This window comes from Aulostomus chinensis, chromosome 6 (assembly GCF_037954235.1).
Source record: "Aulostomus chinensis isolate RoL2024-O1b breed Wild chromosome 6, RoL_Achi_v1.0, whole genome shotgun sequence".
In the NCBI taxonomy this organism is placed as follows: domain Eukaryota; kingdom Metazoa; phylum Chordata; class Actinopteri; order Syngnathiformes; family Aulostomidae; genus Aulostomus; species Aulostomus chinensis.
Window position 1 is genome coordinate 19,074,427 of NC_141325.1, and position 20,034 is coordinate 19,094,460.

Sequence of the window (20,034 nt, forward strand, 5' to 3'; positions counted from 1 at the left end):
ACAAGCTCTACCTGGGGATTTACAATTGATCTGGGTATGTAATTGATGTGTATTTCTTTTGAAACAAATTGCTCTGAGTGGACTTTGTATTCAGTTTTTTTTCTTCTCTACAAAACTATTGTACACATGAGAAGATAAGGGGATTATGCACTGACTTTAATTTTTCTGACCATAATGCACCTTTGTATGTTGGAAACATATTTACTATGTGGCCTTGTACTTAATGCTTAAACAAACAGTAGTAGACATTGGTATGCGACAGCTACTTACTTTCTTTGTAAATAACCACTCCAGTTGTGCCTGTAAGACAGTCCCACTTCTGTAATTCCTGAGCTAACAGTCATGGGAAAAGAACAAGTAGTGATGTTTTAGTGGTATTTTTAGTTTATGTTTGCAAGACTAATAAGCCAGATGATTGTAATATCAAGGAAAAAGATGGACTACCCCTCCCACCCACTTAAATGTGAAGAAGTTTGCAACAATGCAGAGCACTTGTATGTAAATATTGCTTCATGAAATTCTAAAGGTGAAGACTTGTTCCTGTAAAGAGTAGAGCAGAAAAGCAACAAGACCCAAATAACAAAGCTACACTTTCAACCCTCAAAGGACTTAACCTGGTTGCTCAAACAAATCTTCTTTGCACTGAAGTATTTCCACAGCTCTCTGCAGATTCAGACGGCACCAATGCAGCAGCCGTACAAACATGCCAGATCTTTGCAGTCTGACCTGTGTTACTTTCACCACCTTTAAAACGTTGAAAGAACACTTTCACTCCTAACTTCTAACACCTGGGTTCCTTTCTCCAGTCCAAGAGGCGCTCCCAGGGTCTGTCTCTAGACAGCATCTACCACTGTTTGAACCGGACGGTGCTCTACCAGCTCTGTCGACCCCATAAGACAGTTGCTCAGCAGGTGGCCTTGCTGGATGCCCTAAGGGTCCTGACGGTCAATCGCAACCTAGTGCTCGGGCCGGGCAACCACGACCAGGACTTTGTGGCCTGCCTGGCACACTGCTTCATCTGCCTGCACAGTGGGAGGTAAGGTGGCATAAAGCCTGTCTTTGGAGGGGGTGGTGAGCTGTATATGTTAGCAGGTCTCAGGTAAATTGTAATGGTTATTTTATCTTTCTATTTGTATGTATTATGAGTTAATTCTGCAAAGAAGTATCAAGTAGAAAAAAGGCATACTGCAATTATGTTTGGCTACACAAATAGCACTGGTTATTCTAGATATTCTGGATATGAACTACAGGGTAATTGGACTGATTACGGGTCTTATTCAGCTCTCCTGACAATCATGGGGGTGCTCTTTAGTCAAGGCTGGTCAGAAATGATTATTTGTCCAGATGATCTGGTTGTGTAAGCTGGTTACAGATAAAATCTAATCCTCCTGATCAGCTCACAGACCCTATCAGGGCTGCCCTGATCATTCCCAAGTTGATCTTTAAGATTTTTAAAATTAGATGTACTTCATATGTACTTTCAGAGCAGAACCACAAAAGAAAATGAGAGAGCAATCATGGAACAGTTGAGAGTGTCACCATGTAGCACAAAATATTGTAACTTTGGGGGTATAAAAACATGCTGAGAGAACTATATGCACCAGCAGTACACATAGCAGACTTTACACTGTAGAGAATAGTAACTCTTCCATTACATGGCAAGCTGACACTGCGTGGTTGGGTTTTTATCTCTACAGCAGTGTGGAGGGCTTCGGTTTGGAGGCGGAGGCCAGGATGACAACCTGGCATGTCATGATGCCCACAGAGAATGAGACTGATTCTGCTAACAGTCATGATGTCAGCGAGGGTGAGGCACTATTGTTTGCATATGTGGGTGTGTTTACTTATTTTAACCCACTGACATTTGAAAATACTTGTTCAGATTTGCAAGGAATTAAGACACATCTTTCTCATAAATATTCAGATGGCTGAGTCAAAGCCACTTTGAAAATTTTGATTACGTTATTGAGTTTATGATGTATCCACTGGTACATCCTGACCTCATCACACCCCAATTTCAAGGTATGATTTATTATGATAGAAACGATGACCAGGATCTAAGGTATTTCAAACAAAAAACATCATGAGGAATTCTAAGGTTTGGACACTTAAAACAGTCTTAGGGCTCAATATGGTGAACACAGGTGTACAGGGTTTTGAAGGAAGATGATGATATCATGTATTACACCTCACAAGTAAAAGTTGTCTTTTGATGTTAGGGAATATCCAGATGTTTTTCCAATATTTAAAGCTAATTTAGAGGGGAAAAAAGCAGAGGAGCTTTAGGTGATCCAAAGTTCAACCCCCTTACTTTATTGATAAAAATGATGATGATTCTTCTGCAGGACGGCAGCTGTTGTTGAAGGCTGTGAACCGTGTCTGGACAGAGCTGATGCACAGCAAGCGTCAGATGCTGGAGGACATCTTTAAAGTGTCTCTTCCTTGCAATGACAGAGGCCATGTGGACATAACCACAGCCCGCCCTGCCTTGGAGGAGCCTGCCCTCAAGAGTTGGCAGAACCACCTGGGTGAGGAGTGCCAGAAACATCCACAGATATAACTGTTGGCTGTCACTGTGCACAAGTTTTAACATTTCTTAGCTCATGTTTGGGTAGGGTTTGCAATGTTCTTTTCAAGATTGTTGGACCTTGAGACATTACATAACTGGACCAATAATTTTTGTGGGTCACCTCATGTTTCTTCCTCAGCCATTTTTTATAGGACTTAATACAGGATTCATACAGTCATGAAAAACCTAGAAAAGTCATGGAATTTGAAAAATGGTAGTATCTGGACCTGGAAAATGAAAATTTGAGTCACTAATACTCAAAAATTCAAATGTGATTTTCTTAAAGTTCAGTTATCATCAATTATAGTTATATATACAGTTGTACATTTTGACATAGATTTACTTACTTTTCATGAGGAAGTAGATATTGAAATTTTATGGTCATGAAAATGTCTATGAACCCAGTTGATATTGCTAGTATATTCTAATTCCTGCTGACTGTTCCTCTTTATTTTATCTTAAGTGTGAAGGGTTCTAATGTAAGCAGATTAGAGAACCTGACACAGTTACTAAAATCTTTGACAGCTAACCACAAATGTTTTGAAGATTTAAATCTCCAAAATTTTGTTAAGTAATGAATGTAGTTTGAACAGTTTTCTGTATTTCAGGAACTGTTTCTTCCTCTAAAACCTGTTTAGTGTGGGGTTTGAGAACCAGAGCAGAAGGGACACAGTTTCTGGGAGACTCTTTCAACAAACTTATCATTCGTCACATTTCCATAGAAATTTATAATCTTACATTCAAGCCTTTGCCAAATTAGGTCACACAATGCTATCAAAACCATTGTAGCCAGTTATAAAGCCCTGCATTTCACACAAAAAAGGTGAGCATGTACTGCATGTGGTGATTATTCATTACCATGTCACTGTGAATATGTGTCGTCTCCAATGCTGGCTACAGTACTTTAAGTTGGCTCTCTGCTACGGAGCCTGTGATGTGACATGAATCTGTTTTGTTTTTTAAATAGTGTGCACAAAAAAACCAAGTAAAACACATGCCCATTTACTGTGCTCATGAATGTGTTGGGGGTTTTTGTAGTTAAAAAAAAATTCATGTTCCCTGCCTCAGCATTCTGGTAACTTGAATATTGACAATCAAATCAAGTGTGCAGCACTTTTTTAGCTTTTCCTAATATTTTTGAACTAAATGGATCAAATTCCACTATTGAAATAGTCTATTTTGCAGGGGTAAATTGATGCTTACAACAGTTAATCCAACAGTTAATAGACAAAAGCGGAGCTGGCCAGGGTCAGTATGACTACTTCGAGTTATCCCAATGCTAACCAGAAAGTCCAAATAATATTTGAAATACAGTTAAAACGTGCAGCTCTTATATATTTTTATTTAGGATAAAATTGTGTCGGTGCAACAAGTTACTTCAGGTGGGGTGTATGACACAACACAATTTATCTAATGTTTTTATTGCAGAAACACTGCAGACATAATGTTACTCACTATTGCTTTAATTTTTTGGTGTATTGTTCACTGTTACTGGAACTGTACACACCTTTAATATGTTGTCTCATTGATAAAAGATTATCTATTATTTTGAGCCAGATATTGTTATTTCATCAGTCATTCAAGTGCCAAATGAATGCAGTTGTAGAGCAGTTTAACAGTGCAGCACGATTGATTTATTTAGTCTAGATTTGGCATGGCCCAGAGGTACAGTAGATTGGCCATCAAAGTTTTACTGATTCGACCCTCACTTTCGCCCGGTAACCATGTTGAAGTGTTCTAGAGCAAGATACTTAATTTCTAATTGTGACATGACACTGTAAAGACCTTTGAGTAGTGCTAACAAAGAATTGCCATTTGCCATCTTGGTTGAATTTTTTTCTGAAGTGATGTTAATCGCACACTCTTTCTGCTTATCAGTACATGAGAAGAAATGTATTAGCCGTGGTGAGGTGGTAGCACCAGTGACCCAGTCCAAACTGTCCAGGGTCAGCAGTGGCTTTGGCCTGTCCAAGCTGACGGGTGTACGACGCAACAAAAAAGAAAACAGCCTCAACAAAAATAACCTCTCTGCCCAGGTTTACACAAACACACACACACACACACACACACACACAAATACAGTGTTACACAAAGTTACTCTTGTTAACTAAAAATGTTAACTTTTTTCATGACAAAGATGAGAAAAAGATGAGCTAAAAATAGGAATGTGGTGATAAAGCTGTGATAAAACACATGTTGGGATTTTGTTGACAAGACGAAAATGTAAGTTATAAATTACTGGACGTATAAAAAAAGGGAATGATTTTTTTCCCCTTCAAATGTGTATCCTGTTCGTCAAACTGGAAACAATGCATTCTTGTGTTTGATTAACGTGCGATATGTGCGCACGTCCCTCCCAGTTGACGCTACCTCAGCCAGCGGTGGCAAGATGGCTTACCACTTTTGTTTGTGTGTAATCCAATTCTTAATTTAGTTAAGAGGGCAGCAAACATCGCAGCACTGCATAGGTAGGGTGGGTCTAGGGTAGAGATATTCAGCTAAGATAAGGAATCCAAGAAGAAGAATGTTGTTTCTCAAACTGAGCTATATTATCCTGGCAAATATCATCCAAAAATTCTCAAACTTGCTGAAACTAAGCTCAGTGTCCTACCAAATATCATCAAAACAATCCACAGCTTTTTTGAGTCATGTTACTGACATACAGTTATTACATTTCATATAACTTGCCAAAATTAACACTGTACACAGGAATACAACTGTTACATGTATATGTTTGAACTGTTTCAGGTTTGTTTATGTTAGTTCTTCTAAACCAACAGGAGACATTCCAGTGGATGTTCACACACATCGCTGTTGTTCGAGACCTGGTAGCCATGCAGTACAAAGAATATCAAGAGGTATTACATTTGCATCTTCACTTCAGGAGTACAGTTCAACTGATATTACTTAATGTCATAAAAATAGGGTGTACAAAGCACCCAAGCAGGTTCATCAGAGAGGATTTATAGCAGTTACTCCCACAAAACTGGATTAGATAATGATCAGAATATAAATTCACCAACAACTTGACATGATACAATTTCAAAGGTTATATCATATGTTGTTGTTGGAAACTTCCCATTTACACTTTTTCTGCCTTTTTGTCCACCAGCGGCAGCAGAATGCCCTTAAGTATGTGACTGAGGAGTGGGTGTCCAATGAGTATGAGCTGCTGCGTGAACGAGGCCTCTGGGGCCCACCCATTGGCTCACACCTGGACAAGTTCATGCTGGAAATGACAGAGGGGCCTTGTCGGATGAGGAAGAAGATGGTCCGTAATGACATGTTCTACATCCACTATCCATACATCCCCGACACAGAGACCAACACAAACTCAGCACAGGTATTCAGATTTACACCTCAGTTACACCATTTCCCATGCTCTTCTGCAATATTAGCTCAAACAAACATTACTGGTGTACATGGCTTTATACTACATCTTTTCTACATGTGGTTGCCGTATTAGTCAGGTCGAGTCAGTTTTATTTGTCCATCCATCCATCCATCCATTTTCTTTCACTAATTCTGTTAAGGGTCTCAGGGGGCTGGAGCCTATCCCAGCAGCTTTCGAGTGAGAGGCAGGGTACACCCGGACAGGTCACCAGTCCATCACAGGACCAACACATAGAGACAGACAACCATTCACACTCACAGTCACACCTACAGTCAATTTAGAGTATCAATCAACCTAGTCCTGTCTTGATGTCTGGACTGTGGGAGGAAGCTGGAGTACCAGAGAGAACCCACAGCAAACTCCACAAAGAAACATCCCATGCCCAAAGCCGGGACTCAGTTTTATTTGTATAGCGCCAAATCACAACAAAAGTTATCTCATGACACTTTACAGGTAGAGCAGGTCTAGTACCACACTCCTTCAATGAATTTACACCGAACAATTTCCAAGATCAAGCACATCCTGCAACAGTGGTAAGGGAAACCTTCCTTTTAACAGGCAGGAACGTAGAGCAGATCCAGGCTCAATGGGGACGGCCTTCTGCTTTGACCTGTTGGGGGGAAAGAGAGCAGGAGAGCGGGGCAGAGACAAAGACAGATAATGGAGGAAATACAGATATACAGAAGGAAAGAGAGGGACAGAGATCAAGAAGGAGAGAAAGGGAAGAGACTGATGGACAGATGTAGACATGAGCAGGTGGGGCTAAGGGTGGCAGCTTGAGCCTCTTCAGGTCTGTAGCCTCCTCCAGCACCCGGGATTCGATGTGTGGAGAGCCTGAAGGCTCCATAGAAGAAGACGTGTTCATAACACACGAGTATGATTGATGTATAACACATACAGGAGGACAGAGAGGAAAGAGAGGAGGGAAGAGAAGCCCAGTGCACCATGGAACATCCCCCAGCAGTCTAAGCCTATAGCAGCATCTCTAGCAAGCAAGTTGAAAAATGATAATATTCTGAGTTTGCGTGAGGGAGCATTGCATTATGATGCAAATATCATTTTTTGCATCCAAAATGTGGCTGTAGAGAATATTGATAATACATAGTGACAACAGCAGTGTTTCTGGTCTGCACAGTAACCTAGCCCTAAGTTCTTAAGGCATTTCTTTCCAAATCTAATAAAGATCCAATCAAGAGTGTATCACAATAGAGAAAAAAGCAATTTCCTTTTGCTACCAGGCCTACCATGTTTGATGAAATCCAACCAAATCAGGCCTTGTATATTTGTATAATTCCTACAGTATGCCAGACACAAAAAAACAAACCGGTAGATTAACAGACAAACTCCTACAAAGACATGACATCCTTGATGGTGATAATATTATTTATACATAATGCATAATATGTACAGTGTGTCCATAACACTGACCTGGTGGAGTTGCTAATTGCATGGAAGTGGAGCTCATGACAATCATGATGGAAAGTGACACTAACAGCAGGTAACTCACTTTTCCTGGCACCACTCAGACATGTTAAGCTTTGTTCGCTACAAATGATTCCCCCACACCAAGTGCTTGTCTTACTCACTCTGCTATAACTGTATGCGTTTGTCAAAATATCAAAACCATCATGGAAGTATGTCATTTTAGATGACTATTAATCCTCCTAGTTCATGAGAAGTCTCAAATAGATATTCATTAAAGAAAATCCATACGTCATGATAAAAGCATCAACTCTTCATGCAAAAGTCCCTCTGGACATCTTCTTGGGAAAGATTTCTGGCTTGTGACTTTTAGAAATATACCAGTCTAATTATGTCTGAAGTCCTGTGGGCCTCACTGCAGGACATAGTTTAAAATTGCTCTGGGAGTCCACCCAGGCTGTGCAGTAACACTGTATTATTGTGGCTTTAGTGCTCATGGAGAGTTATTTTTCTCATTAGGATTTGAATTTGATCTCATGGTTAGAAGCAATCTAAAGTAAATGTAAGGAGAAGCAAACAAAGTTTGACTGGCCTAAGTGATATGCAGTATCATTAATAATATTATTAGTGGCTTTATAAGTTAGAAAGGGCGATTCTTGTGTGAGGTTCAAAGAGTCTCATCTACCATGTTTTCACGTTCTGCAGCCCCTGCTTTCTTCTCTGGTGCCCCGGTAGTCTCACCTTTCACCTGGGGTTTGACTGTACCCAGGTACAGTACTTGCCTGAAGTGTTTACAATCCTGGAGCTCTCATTGATGCCTGGTGTGACTGCATGAGAATAACAAGAGACATTTAAATGATGTGAACCACAAACATTGCTCTGCTCTCTTAATCAGTTGTACATCAGTGTTGATCGAAGCGAAGTAAAATCTGGTCAACTGGACGTAAGTTTATCTTGAAAAGATTCAAAGATTTCAAGATAAACTTACGTCCAGTTGACCAGATTTTACTTCGCTTCGATCTACGATGACCTGGATGAATGAGAACCTACACATACATCAGTGTTGTTGCAGTGTATGAACACTGTCTGTACAGTCTGAATACCAATCAAATTCCTACTATTATACAAAAGTAAAATGAGTATATATATATTCAACAGGTTGATTAGTGTTACAGAGGAAGCTAGTGATAATTACAGATTATCTCTGAACTGCTTTATCAGTTCTCATCAATCTTTGGTGTTATAGAAGAGTGTGTGTATATATATATATATATATATATATATATATATATATATATATATATATATAACAACAATGTAACCTTAAAACCATACTGTGTCTACAACAAAGTTCCAGAGTGTTACAACCTAGGTTGCAACAATTGTGTTGGGCACTTAGCATGTCTCCTTCAATGCCATTACTTCTCCTAAGGTCCTGATGGTCCAAACCTAGTCCAGTAAACCAGTCTTCCTGGAGGGTGTAGATTTGTGAAATATAACCCATCTGTTTTTCATTTCAGCCAAAAATGCTGAATCAGTTTGTCTAAAGCCTTTTTTTGTGTGTAGCATCCTGAGCATTTGCACTTAGTTGAGTTTGTTTTTTAATACCATTTATTTGTTTTATTTTCTAAAGAGAAAATTGATGTGTGCATATTATGTTCTTTTTATATGAGCCTGACTCAGCTTTTTGCACCACTTAATTAAAATGTAAAAGTAATCAGGAGAGATCACAAACTGAATGTGAAAACACCACCCACATAGTCATGAGCGAACCTGAATCTTCAGAGACTGACACTCAGGAATTCAGCCATAGCAAGGCCTTTATATCAATCACAGACTAATCCTTGGCAGATGCTCCATTGTCTTCTCGGACAGAAGCAAACTGAGTAAAAGCAAAGAGTAAATATACATCTCATCACTAAGTTGCTTCTCACAATAAGCCAACAATATAGCAATGCATTAAGAAAAAATAATTGAAAAAAATTATACTTTCTCAAAAATAAGCATCTTCAACCTCCTGAGATTATTTCATTTTATATTATATGTAAAATAGAATTTTTTTATTCCACATTAGCTACTTAACTTTGGTTTTTGAGTGCATACTTACAGATCTCGGGAAAAAAATGTATGTAAATGAAAATACAAAGGTGAATATCACAACAAGAAAGTTAACGATGGCTGACGGTTAGATTTTACTCTGATGTTTTATAAGTAACGGGATGCACTTTTTATTTTTCAGTTTTCAACTTCAAATGTCAATAATGTCTGTCCTAATGAAATGAAGACTTACATTATAAATGACCTGGTAATCTAATACAGGAATGATGGTCACACTGGCCACTCCATTGAGAGAGTCAGTTCATCTCCAAAATGTAGTGCTAACTGATTTTTATGCTACAGCTCTCAGTGGTTTCTATTTTTGTCCTTCCCTTGCCAGAAGCCTCTGCGCTACCGGCGAGCTATCAGCTATGACAGTAAGGAGTACTACATGCGTTTGCTATCTGGAAACCCTGGCATGTACCAGCACTCTGTGGAGCATGACACAGAGGGAGAAACCACCCTGCATGAACCTGAGCACGGAGAGGATACCATTGCAAGAGTCAAAGGTATGAGCTGAGGAGGACACCCAACATGGCCTCTTTGATATGCTGCCTAAAAGTCCTCTCTGACAGGTTATTGTCCCTCTCTTGTAAGGCCTGGTGAAGGCTCCCCTGAAAAGATCACGGTCCACAGCTGACGGGGCAGACGAGGACTGTCAGGAGCAGCCCCAGGACCAGCTGCTTGAGTCAGGAGGCCCAGAGGAGGAGCAGAGGACTGACAACACGTCCTTGTTGCGCCTCCTGGAGGAGGGAGAGAAGGTCAGATATACAGGGACAACCATACACAAATGGTTGATTCAAACATTTTATTTATTCACTAACCACTTTCACTTATTACAAACAAGTACTAATGTTCTGGACACAAAGATAATAGCTATGGCTATTTTTCGTAATCCAGTCTCCAGTTAGGTTTTTATGTTTATCATGAAGTTGCTTTCAGGTATATTTCTTGTTGGAGAAAAAACTGAATTAATGTTGTGCATAATAATTGTAAGCCTGCCTGTAACCTGTGAACTCACCCTGTTCAACAAGCAATTATGGGAACAGCAGTAGTAATAATAAAATACTTAGTAATAATAACATCGACCAGTTACCTAACCAACAAACTTGAGCAAGATACAAGCAATCAAGTGCAATTGCTGAAAGTAGTTAAAAACACAATGCTGATGTTGGGGCTACTGAAAATGTTACCTTATTTCCCTAAACCATATTTCTTTTGACTTCTATGAAACAAACTGTCCAAGGTGAAAATCCTTTGTGGGGTTGAAAATGAAAATGTTATACATAAAGCTTCTATTTCCTGAAGGAGAGGAATGAGCCACAACACATATAATGTGGCATATCATGCAACCACTAGTAACTAGTAACCATAGTTATTCCTCAGTTTGATAGCAATATCAACTCCACTAGAGGAAACCCATACAGCAGGGGGTTAAGCCATGGTTAATGTAGCGCATCCATTCCCAGAGGCACATTCTGTACCTCAGGGAAAAGAAAGGGCAGTGGATATTTGTCCTGGAAGCATAGATGTCCAGAGGAGTTCCACCCGTAGGCTCAGACAACTTTGGATGTGGGTGGCCATGAGAGACAGGAAATGTTCACTACACCCCAGCAACAGATAGCCAAACAGTTCCAGCAAGGGAAGTGAAAGGGTTCTTTCCTATTTGTTCATACACTTCTCAAAAAAATTAAAGGAACACTTTGAAAACACATCAGATCTCAATAGAAAAAAAATCATGCTTGATATCTATACTGATATTGTGTTAGGAATGAAAGGATGCCAGATCATTTGATGGAAATGAAAATCATCAACCTACAGAAGACTAAATTCAAAGACACCCCAAAAATCAACATGAGAAAATTATGCGGCAGGCTGGTCCATTTTGCTGAAATTTCATTGCAGCAACTCAAAATGGTACTCAGTAGTTTGTATGGCCCTCGCATGCTTGTATGCACGCCTGACAAACATCGGGCATGGCCCGAATGAGACAATGGATGGTGCCCTGGGGTATCTCCTCCCAAGTCTGGACCAGGGCATCACTGAGCTCCTGGACAGTCTGAGGTGCAACCTGGCAGCATCTGATGGACCCGAAACATAATGTCCCAGAGGTCTCCAATCGGAGTTAGGTCAGGTGAGCATGGGGGCCAGTCATTGGTATCAATTCCTTCATCCTCAAGGAACTGCCTGCAGACTCTCGCCACATGAGGCTGGGCATTGTCATGCACCAGGATGAACCTAAGACCCATTTGCATAGGGTCTGAGAGTGGGTTCAAGGATTTCATCTCAATACCTATTGGCAGTCACAGTGCCATTGTCTAGCAGTAGGGGTCTGTGCATCCCTCCATGGAAATGCTTCCCCAGACCATTACTGACCCACCTCCAAACCGATCATGCTGAACTATTTTACAGGCAGCATAACATTCTCCACAGCTTCTTCAGACCCTTTTATGTCTGTCACATGTGCTCAAGGTGAACCTGCTCTCATCCGTGAAAAGCACAGGGTGCTAGTGGCAGACCTGCCAATTCTCGTGCTGTATGTTGAATGCCAATCGAATTCCATGGTGCCGGGGAGTGAGCACAGGGCCCACTAGAGGACGTCGGGCCCTCAGGCCACCCTCATGAAGTCTGTTTCTGATTGTTTGGCGTCAGAGACATTCACACAAGTGGCCTGTTGGAGGTCATTTTGTAGGGCTCTGGCAATGCTCATCCTTTTCCTCCTTGCACAAAGGAGCAGATACTGGTCCTGCTGATGGGTTAAGGACCTTCTACAGCCCTGCCCAGCTCTCCTACAGTAACGACCTGTCTCCTGGAATCTCCTCCAATCTCTTGAGACAGTGCTGGGAGAAACAGCAACCCTTCTGGCAGTGGCACGCATTGATGTGCTATCCTGGAGGAGTTGGACTGCCTGTGCACCTCTGTAGGATCTAGGTATCGTCTCATGCTGCCGTGAGTGATACTGATCCTTGACAAATGCAAAACTAGTGTAAAACAGTGAGAAAAGATGAGGAGGGAAAAAAATGTCAGCAGTTTTCACCTGTAAATGTATATGTGTGTGTATATATATGTATATGTGTGTGTGTATATATATATATATATATATATATATGTATGTATGTATGTATGTATGTATGTATGTGCGTGTGCCTGTGTGTACCTGAATGTTATTTGTATATTTGCATAGTAACAGGAATAATAATAATTATAATATTAATTATTATTATTTTAACAATAATAATGATGACATAATATGATATAATGATAATATAATAATATAAGAAAATAATAGTAATAATAGCAGCAGTAATAACAATAATGATGATGATATAATATAATAATAATAATAATAATGATAGCAGCAGCAGTAGTAACAATAATAATAATAATAATAATAATAATATACATTCTCTTGTATTGCACATGAGTGTCCAGTTGTGATTGGGGCAGGTTATTGGTACACGCACCCTGTTGTATAATTACATAACTTTTGTTTTTCGTTTTCTTGTGTTTTACCAAAAAATATATATATCATAACAATATTCTGTAAATAATTGGTTAAATCAATACCTGTTGGTTGTAAAACACAAAACTGTTGTTGCAATAATTAGCTTTGGTCACATGTCTCGTAAAAACAAAAAAACTGTCCCTTTGCAGGAAGAAAACTGCAGCTCAGGCAGGTGTTCTTTTGTTTTTGTTGCTGTTCTACTCTAAACTCTAATCAAAACAACCTTTGTGACGTAGAGAAGCATTTCATAAAATCGGCTCATAACAGCAGGAAACTGTAAAAATCACAGTCAACATTGTTTACTTCTCAAAAGGACAATGTAAATCCTGTGGTTTTTTGAATAATCAGGGTAATGATGACAAATTCCACCAAGTGATGGATGTTGCTTTTCAGATATGCACTTTGTTTACCAGTAAGCCGTCACACTACACTTTGTTTGCTTGGTTGTTTATTCCTTTTATTGTCCAATCCAAAAAAGATTAAAAATCCAACTTTTGATGAATCACTGCTGCAAATTCTCTGCCACTGAGCAACTCAACTGAGTAACTTCGAAGTATGTGATATCTAAGAGGCTTTTTCAGTTCCGAACTGAACAAGCCTCTTAGATACGAGTTGTAACATCTTCTCCACCAAAAACAAATGTCCATTTGACTACACCTAACTGTTAGACCACAATGGACAACATTTACCCCTCTTGGAGAGGAAGTGTAGCTCTCACTCTCACTTTCTGCGGTAATCTATTGTACTGGTTGCCAGGTTGACACAACTAACCACAAATAGTCAGAGTTGGAATAGTGGTAATAGGACAGACAGTTCATTGGGTCAATCTCGTTGCAATACATTTTGTGATTTTGTCACACAACAACAACTACAACATGAACTTGTCAGAGGCTAAAGTTGGTAACTTGTATAATTGTTATTTTAGTTGGCAAACAGTGGCTTGCCTGTCAGGCAGAAAGGTGGCAACCTCAGCATGGCTTTTCAGCCCCCTTTGGTCTTTCAGCTTGGACCACCATAGAATTGCTTCACCAATATTGTTACTTATGGGTTAAACTCACTGTTTTCTTAAAATTGCTGTCTCTTGCACCTGTAAGCATTTTGAGCAGAGAAATTTCAGTTGGTAACTCCTCATCACAGTTGTACTTTCTTTAAACTACAGGCTACTAGCTCTTCATTCATTGTCACATCCTCTTGTTTCAGATTCAGCACATGTACCGCTGTGCCAGGGTGCAGGGTCTGGACACAAGTGAGGGTTTGCTGCTGTTTGGGAAGGAGCACTTTTACGTCATTGACGGCTATACCATGACCATGTCCAGGGAAATCAGGGACATTGACACGCTACCCTCAAAGTAGGTCTGCAGATCTGTCACTTCACTTTGAATCAGTACACTTGCAGGAGAATCACTGACTGTTGTCTAATGTACATGTGAAAAAAGTCACTTGAGTCAGTATTGGATGGAGCTTAGAACTCTCAGTTGGAAAATTAGAAAAAGTAAGAGGTGTGTACTAGACTTCTACTCGAGGCTCAAAGCTTTTCATTAGTTTCTTACGCCTGTATCTACTACTGAGCTGTTTATGGGGTGGTTAATGTACTCCGGTTGTGACAGGAGTAAAACGGATATTTCGGCTTTTGTCAGATCAATTTCGAACCTTGCACAGCTATCAATCATCAGACTGACAGGGACCACTTCACATAAATTATAATAATCTGACAAGTGACCTCAATCTAAATAAGATAATGTTTTGATTAGGGTGTTAATATTGACACGACATATTGACTGACTGAAGGCACTCAAATGTATGGCTGCAACTATCGGTTCTTTTAGTAATCAAGTAAGCTTTCAATTATTCTGGCGATTAATCGAGTAATCGGATAAGAAGTATTGCACATTTTGCAATTTTTTCAATTACGTTACTTTTGCTTTATTTAAGAGCAATGGTAAAATACAAAAGAGAAAATAAGACAAGTCTCTTAAATGGACAAGAATTAAATGCCAATGTAAAAGTACAAACTAAAGTAACTTTACTTTGACTGTACTTTTACTGTTTTTACTTTATTTTTTACTGAAGTACAAACAGGGTCCTACAGGGGATTGGTTCACCAACATGCCACCTTTTTCTCCTCTTATGAGTTTGCATGTGTGTATCTAGTAATCAAAATCATCAGAGAGCCATTAAAGTACAACAAAAGCAATGAAAATGATGACTTTTCAAAAAAGGGAACAATTGCATGCAAGATTTTTAATTGTAATTAGGTGTTCTTATATTGTGGTATTAATGCTTGTACTTAAGTAAAGGATCTGAGTGCTTTTTCCATCACAACAGGTCAGTGATCTTTATTTATGCGGACACTCAAGTATAGTTTGTGACCAATTTTGGCATTTGTATTTTTTTAATCAGTCCGAGAGAATGACGGCATCCGCGATTGATTAGTGATCAGTCTGCCCTCCTTCACCTGTTTGTTCTGCTCTGAGGAGGTCTGACAGTTTGTGACAGAGACACATACTCTCCTGTTTAATGTAAAGGTCTCTGTATATAGTTCTTTAATCTTATAAGTACACCTGGTTGGTGTCAATGTCATTCACCATCACGTTAGTTAATAAACTCCTTCATTCCACATCACAACAAGTCTCCTCCACATGCAGCTTTCTGCTGTGAAATCTGATCGCAGGTGAATTTATACGTGGAAAACAAAAATAAACTAGAGTTGGGTTTTGGGGCAACATTATAAAACATCCTGCTGATGAAGAAAGTCAACAGATCAGACACAGACAGGGTAAGAGAGATGCACTGACCTCCTGTGTGTGTTTACTGCATGTGGGTGTATGTAGGAACAGCACTGACGCAGAGAGGAGAGACGCTGAAGCCGCGTGCTAAGAAATTATATCCAAACTTAAGCTTATCAATAATCTGGTTTGAAGTAATTCAGCTGTTTTATACCAGATTTCAGTGACCTCCCCTATGTGCAAAACAAAATAAAATTCAGATTTAAACAAGGCTTCAAGGCAAAAATTTGGCCTCGGGGAATTTTAGTAATCAAATGACTTGAGTGACTTGAGGAATCATTTCAGCCCTACTCACAATTACATCCCTGCATTCTGGAGTATATACAGTCAGTTTCTTTTCAGAATATAACCTGAAACTGTTGCTGTTATGGTGACAAACACTGAGTTTACAACCAAGTTTGTAACACTCACTGTAAGCTGGACCATGTGTCGTAAAGCTTTTTGACTCCCATAAGTGTTACAGAAGGCTACAAAAACTGGTTGGACTTCACAGTTTGATTACGGTGTACAACTAATGTAAATATTGCAACTGAGACTGAAATACTCTTCTGTCTTTATCTGCTTTTTTATTTAAACTGACTACACCTTCATTTAATAATAATAATAATAATAATACATTTTATTTAAGGCGCCTTTCAGGACACTCAAGGTTGCTGTACAAGGTTAAAAACAGGGCAAACAGTGCAAAACATAGCAAAACAGTGCAAAGCAAACACGCAAAATTAAAAAAGCAACAATCATTTTGGAGCAGAGCAAACTACACAGATTCATAGGCCTGTCTGAAGAGGTGGGTTTTGAGGTGTGATTTAAAAGAGTCTATGGATTCAGAGTTTCTGAGGTCAGGGGGGAGTGAGTTCCAGAGGTGGGGGGCCGAGCGGCTGAAGGCTCGTGCCCCCATGGTGGAGAGACGGGCTGAAGGAACGGTTAGGCTGAGGGAAGAGGCAGACCTAAGAGACCGGGTTGGGATATTGATGTGGAGAAGATCAGACAGGTATGGAGGGGCGAGGTTGTGGATGGACTTGAAGGTGTGGAGGAGGATTTTATAGTCAATGCGGAATTTGATGGGGAGCCAGTGGTTTATTTGGTTAACTTCATGAGAAAATGCTATTCACACGACAGTAAGTATTGTTAGAATCACAAAGTCAGTCCAAGTAAAACATGCAGTGACTGTCCCAGAATGTACTGTGAAATACTTTCAGCTCCATGAATCCTGAATACATTTTGGTAACATCAGCCATTGCCGGTGATGGTTGAAACTCTTGTTTTCCCCAATAAAAGATGACGTCATTCCGCAGAGTGCTCCATTGGCTGTGTTTCTGCGGCCAGGATGATGTAATGCTCTTGAGGGAGCATGTGCTGTGGAGCTCAGAAGAGAGACTACTTGTTTATATCTTTAGGAACGTCAACTCCTTTTAAACTAACAAAAAAAGAAATGTTACAGTTAGTTGCTGTTGAGGCTTGAATTGTGTTTCCCTCTACTGTTTTAGTGTTTTACCATCAAATCAGTTTAGATCAGATGAATGTTTCTGTATTAATCATTATCACAAAAAAATTATACATGTTAGTATGTGCTAGTGTTAGCTGTGTGGAATATTCACCCAATGTATTGTGCTCATCCTCAAACCACTATGAAACCGCTCTTTACCATTTTCTGGGGACAGTTAAGTGTCACAACACACAAAATCTATGAAGGCATGTTGAAAATATTGGTTCATGAAAATCAGCAATCTGAAGTAGCTGCAGCAGGAGGTGAATACTTCACATCATTTATTTCTTAAAATAACTGCCATGAGTTAAATATACGGCAAATCCATCAAGACATGAAATATTTAAGATTTTGTGAAAATCACTAAATACAATATGCCTACCACAAGAATTTAGCAACAGTAACCAAAATTTGTAGGGTTCCAGTTCTGATGTATTACAGTATGTAAAATTTCATAGGATACAGTGAAACATGACAGATATTTAGGCAGATGCATTTATTAGTTGTGGCCAATTTGTCATCTGGGATTGGCTTCATTTATTTCTTTGTTTGTTTGTTTGTTTTTACTCCTTTTTGATCTTTTTACTGGCACATAAGACAAGCCCAAGTGGTCATGGCACTGTTAGATTAAAAAAAGCCAAGTACCCCTACATTGTAGCTGTGAATCTGTATTTGCTCCATTGTTACATATATTTATTACAAATACAACAGAAATGTTCTCGTAGAACCTGCACTGCCTGAGAAATAATACAAGTTACAGTGAATTCAGATTGTGGACATGTGTCACGATCAAGTTCACACACACACACACACCCATCCATCATTGTACTTATATCTTTGTGAGGACTTTCATTGATATAACACATTGCCTAGCCCCTTACCTTAATCTAACCATCTCAACTGACTGCCTGACCCTAAACCTAACCAGGACCTATTTCTAACCTCAACCCTAAAACCAAGTCTTGACCTTCAAACGGCCCTTTGAAGATGTCAGGACTGGCTAAAATGTCCTCACTTTCCAAAAATGTCCTCACTCTGTTGGTTAAATACGTATTCTAGTCCTAGCAAGTACAAGAACACACACACACACACACACACACACACACACATTGTTGAATAGAATTGAACTCTTACCTGAAGGGTCCATTTGTAAAAGCCTAACTGTTTCTGTCCAGTTTGCATGAAGCCATTATCCCTAGAGGAGCAAGACAAGGCCAGAGCCAGCTGAAGAGAACCTGCAGCATTTTTGCTTATGAAGACATCAAGGAAGTACACAAGAGGCGCTACCTGCTGCAGGTCTATATACTCGTATTGCACAAATTTTTAAAATATACATCAAGCAGGTGTTAATACTCCATGGATGGAATGGTAGACTGAACATTTGCAAAGTGTATGAAACCTTTGTTTTGTTATCTTGTAGCCTATGGCAGTGGAGGTCTTCTCAGCAGATGGGAGAAACTACTTGTTGGCCTTCCAAAAAGGAGTCCGCAACAAAGTTTATCAAAGGTAATGAATTCGAATGGAGGCTGTATGTGGTCTCATGCTGCTGACCTGCTGCATGGATAAACCATACTGGTATATCTTTAACAATATATGAGGTTTTTTCTCTTTTCCTTTTTACAAGTTTAAATCCTAAAATGACAGATGATTATGTACTTAAGGAACTCTGCAGCTGTTTTTTGTAGTACGTGAGTGTCTTTTTAAATACATTACATTCAAAAAGAAATTATTAACACTAATCCTGCATATTCTGCATTCAGTGTCAAAACATGGGATTTTATTTTAAGTTTTAAGTAATGTCATGATAATCTGATAAAAGCCACAATGCTGAAACGTAGACATGGTTGTTTGACCTTGCCAAAATTGCTTGGAAACTGAAATTAGGCAAATTTGTTTGAAGGCAATGGTACATTTAATGTAGCACATTTAATGCTAGTTTTAATCTGTGTGAAGATAATCAGACTAGACTGCAGTAGGTTCCTGAATAGTAATTATAACTTTATTTTTTTTGTCTTGTCTTGTCTCTAGGTTCTTGGCAGTGGTGCCTTCACTGGCTGACAGCTCAGAGTCAGTCTCAGGCCAGAGGCCCAACACCAGTGTTGAACAAGGGTGAGACTTAACAAATTTCTGTCAAATTGTGTCTTTTCTTTATGATAAGTACAGTATTGTATGCTCGAAGGACACTCGAAGAGGACAGACTAATCAATCACTGAAATCATCATTTATGTTTGCCTGTATATATTTACAAACCTGGAAAAAATATGCTTGACTTTTCCATAAATGTCCTTGTAATATTTCCAGATAACTGAAGAAAAAAAGTTCAAGAATGTACTGCTCTATTTAAGAAAGTTGTTTTTTTTTTCAGTCCTGGATCTGCTCCAAAATAGTTTGTATTCTTTTCTGGCCCTGGTCCTCCCTCCACCAACTTTCATGAAGATCTACTTATTAGTTTATGTGAAAGACCAACAACAACAAAAAAAGAAGGAAAAAACTCAATACCAACACAAAATCTTGGGATCTTTAAGTTGAATACTACAGGGTGATAAAATAATTCAGAAACTACTGTTTTAGATTAAAACATAATATAATGATTTCCTTCCCCAAAAAACTAAATAAAACTTTGTATCTTATCTTTTCTTTTGTGGTGAATGAAATACAAATTTGGAATGAATAAGAATCAAGGACAAGTTCTTCTTAATACGTTATAAGACATCTTTTAAACTCCAAAGTCGCTGTTTGGAGCCCCAAGTGGATTGTGAGATACAGATGGGGGGT

General features: G+C 39.2%; 1 protein-coding gene across 5 annotated transcripts in view; it reads left to right on the forward strand.

Moving 5' to 3' along the window:
* wdfy3 (WD repeat and FYVE domain containing 3) overlaps positions 1 to 20,034 on the forward strand; it is a 158,331-nt gene that overhangs the window by 125,216 nt on the left and 13,081 nt on the right. For all 5 annotated transcript variants that reach the window (XM_086206930.1, XM_086206931.1, XM_086206929.1 and 2 more), the window contains 12 exons: positions 807 to 1,036; positions 1,698 to 1,807; positions 2,346 to 2,528; positions 4,448 to 4,605; positions 5,350 to 5,427; positions 5,682 to 5,912; positions 9,823 to 9,991; positions 10,080 to 10,243; positions 14,188 to 14,336; positions 18,435 to 18,555; positions 18,680 to 18,765; positions 19,288 to 19,368. In XM_086206930.1, coding sequence (XP_086063056.1) covers positions 807 to 1,036; positions 1,698 to 1,807; positions 2,346 to 2,528; positions 4,448 to 4,605; positions 5,350 to 5,427; positions 5,682 to 5,912; positions 9,823 to 9,991; positions 10,080 to 10,243; positions 14,188 to 14,336; positions 18,435 to 18,555; positions 18,680 to 18,765; positions 19,288 to 19,368 — 1,760 coding nt within the window. The remainder of the gene's footprint in view (positions 1 to 806; positions 1,037 to 1,697; positions 1,808 to 2,345; positions 2,529 to 4,447; positions 4,606 to 5,349; positions 5,428 to 5,681; positions 5,913 to 9,822; positions 9,992 to 10,079; positions 10,244 to 14,187; positions 14,337 to 18,434; positions 18,556 to 18,679; positions 18,766 to 19,287; positions 19,369 to 20,034) is intronic.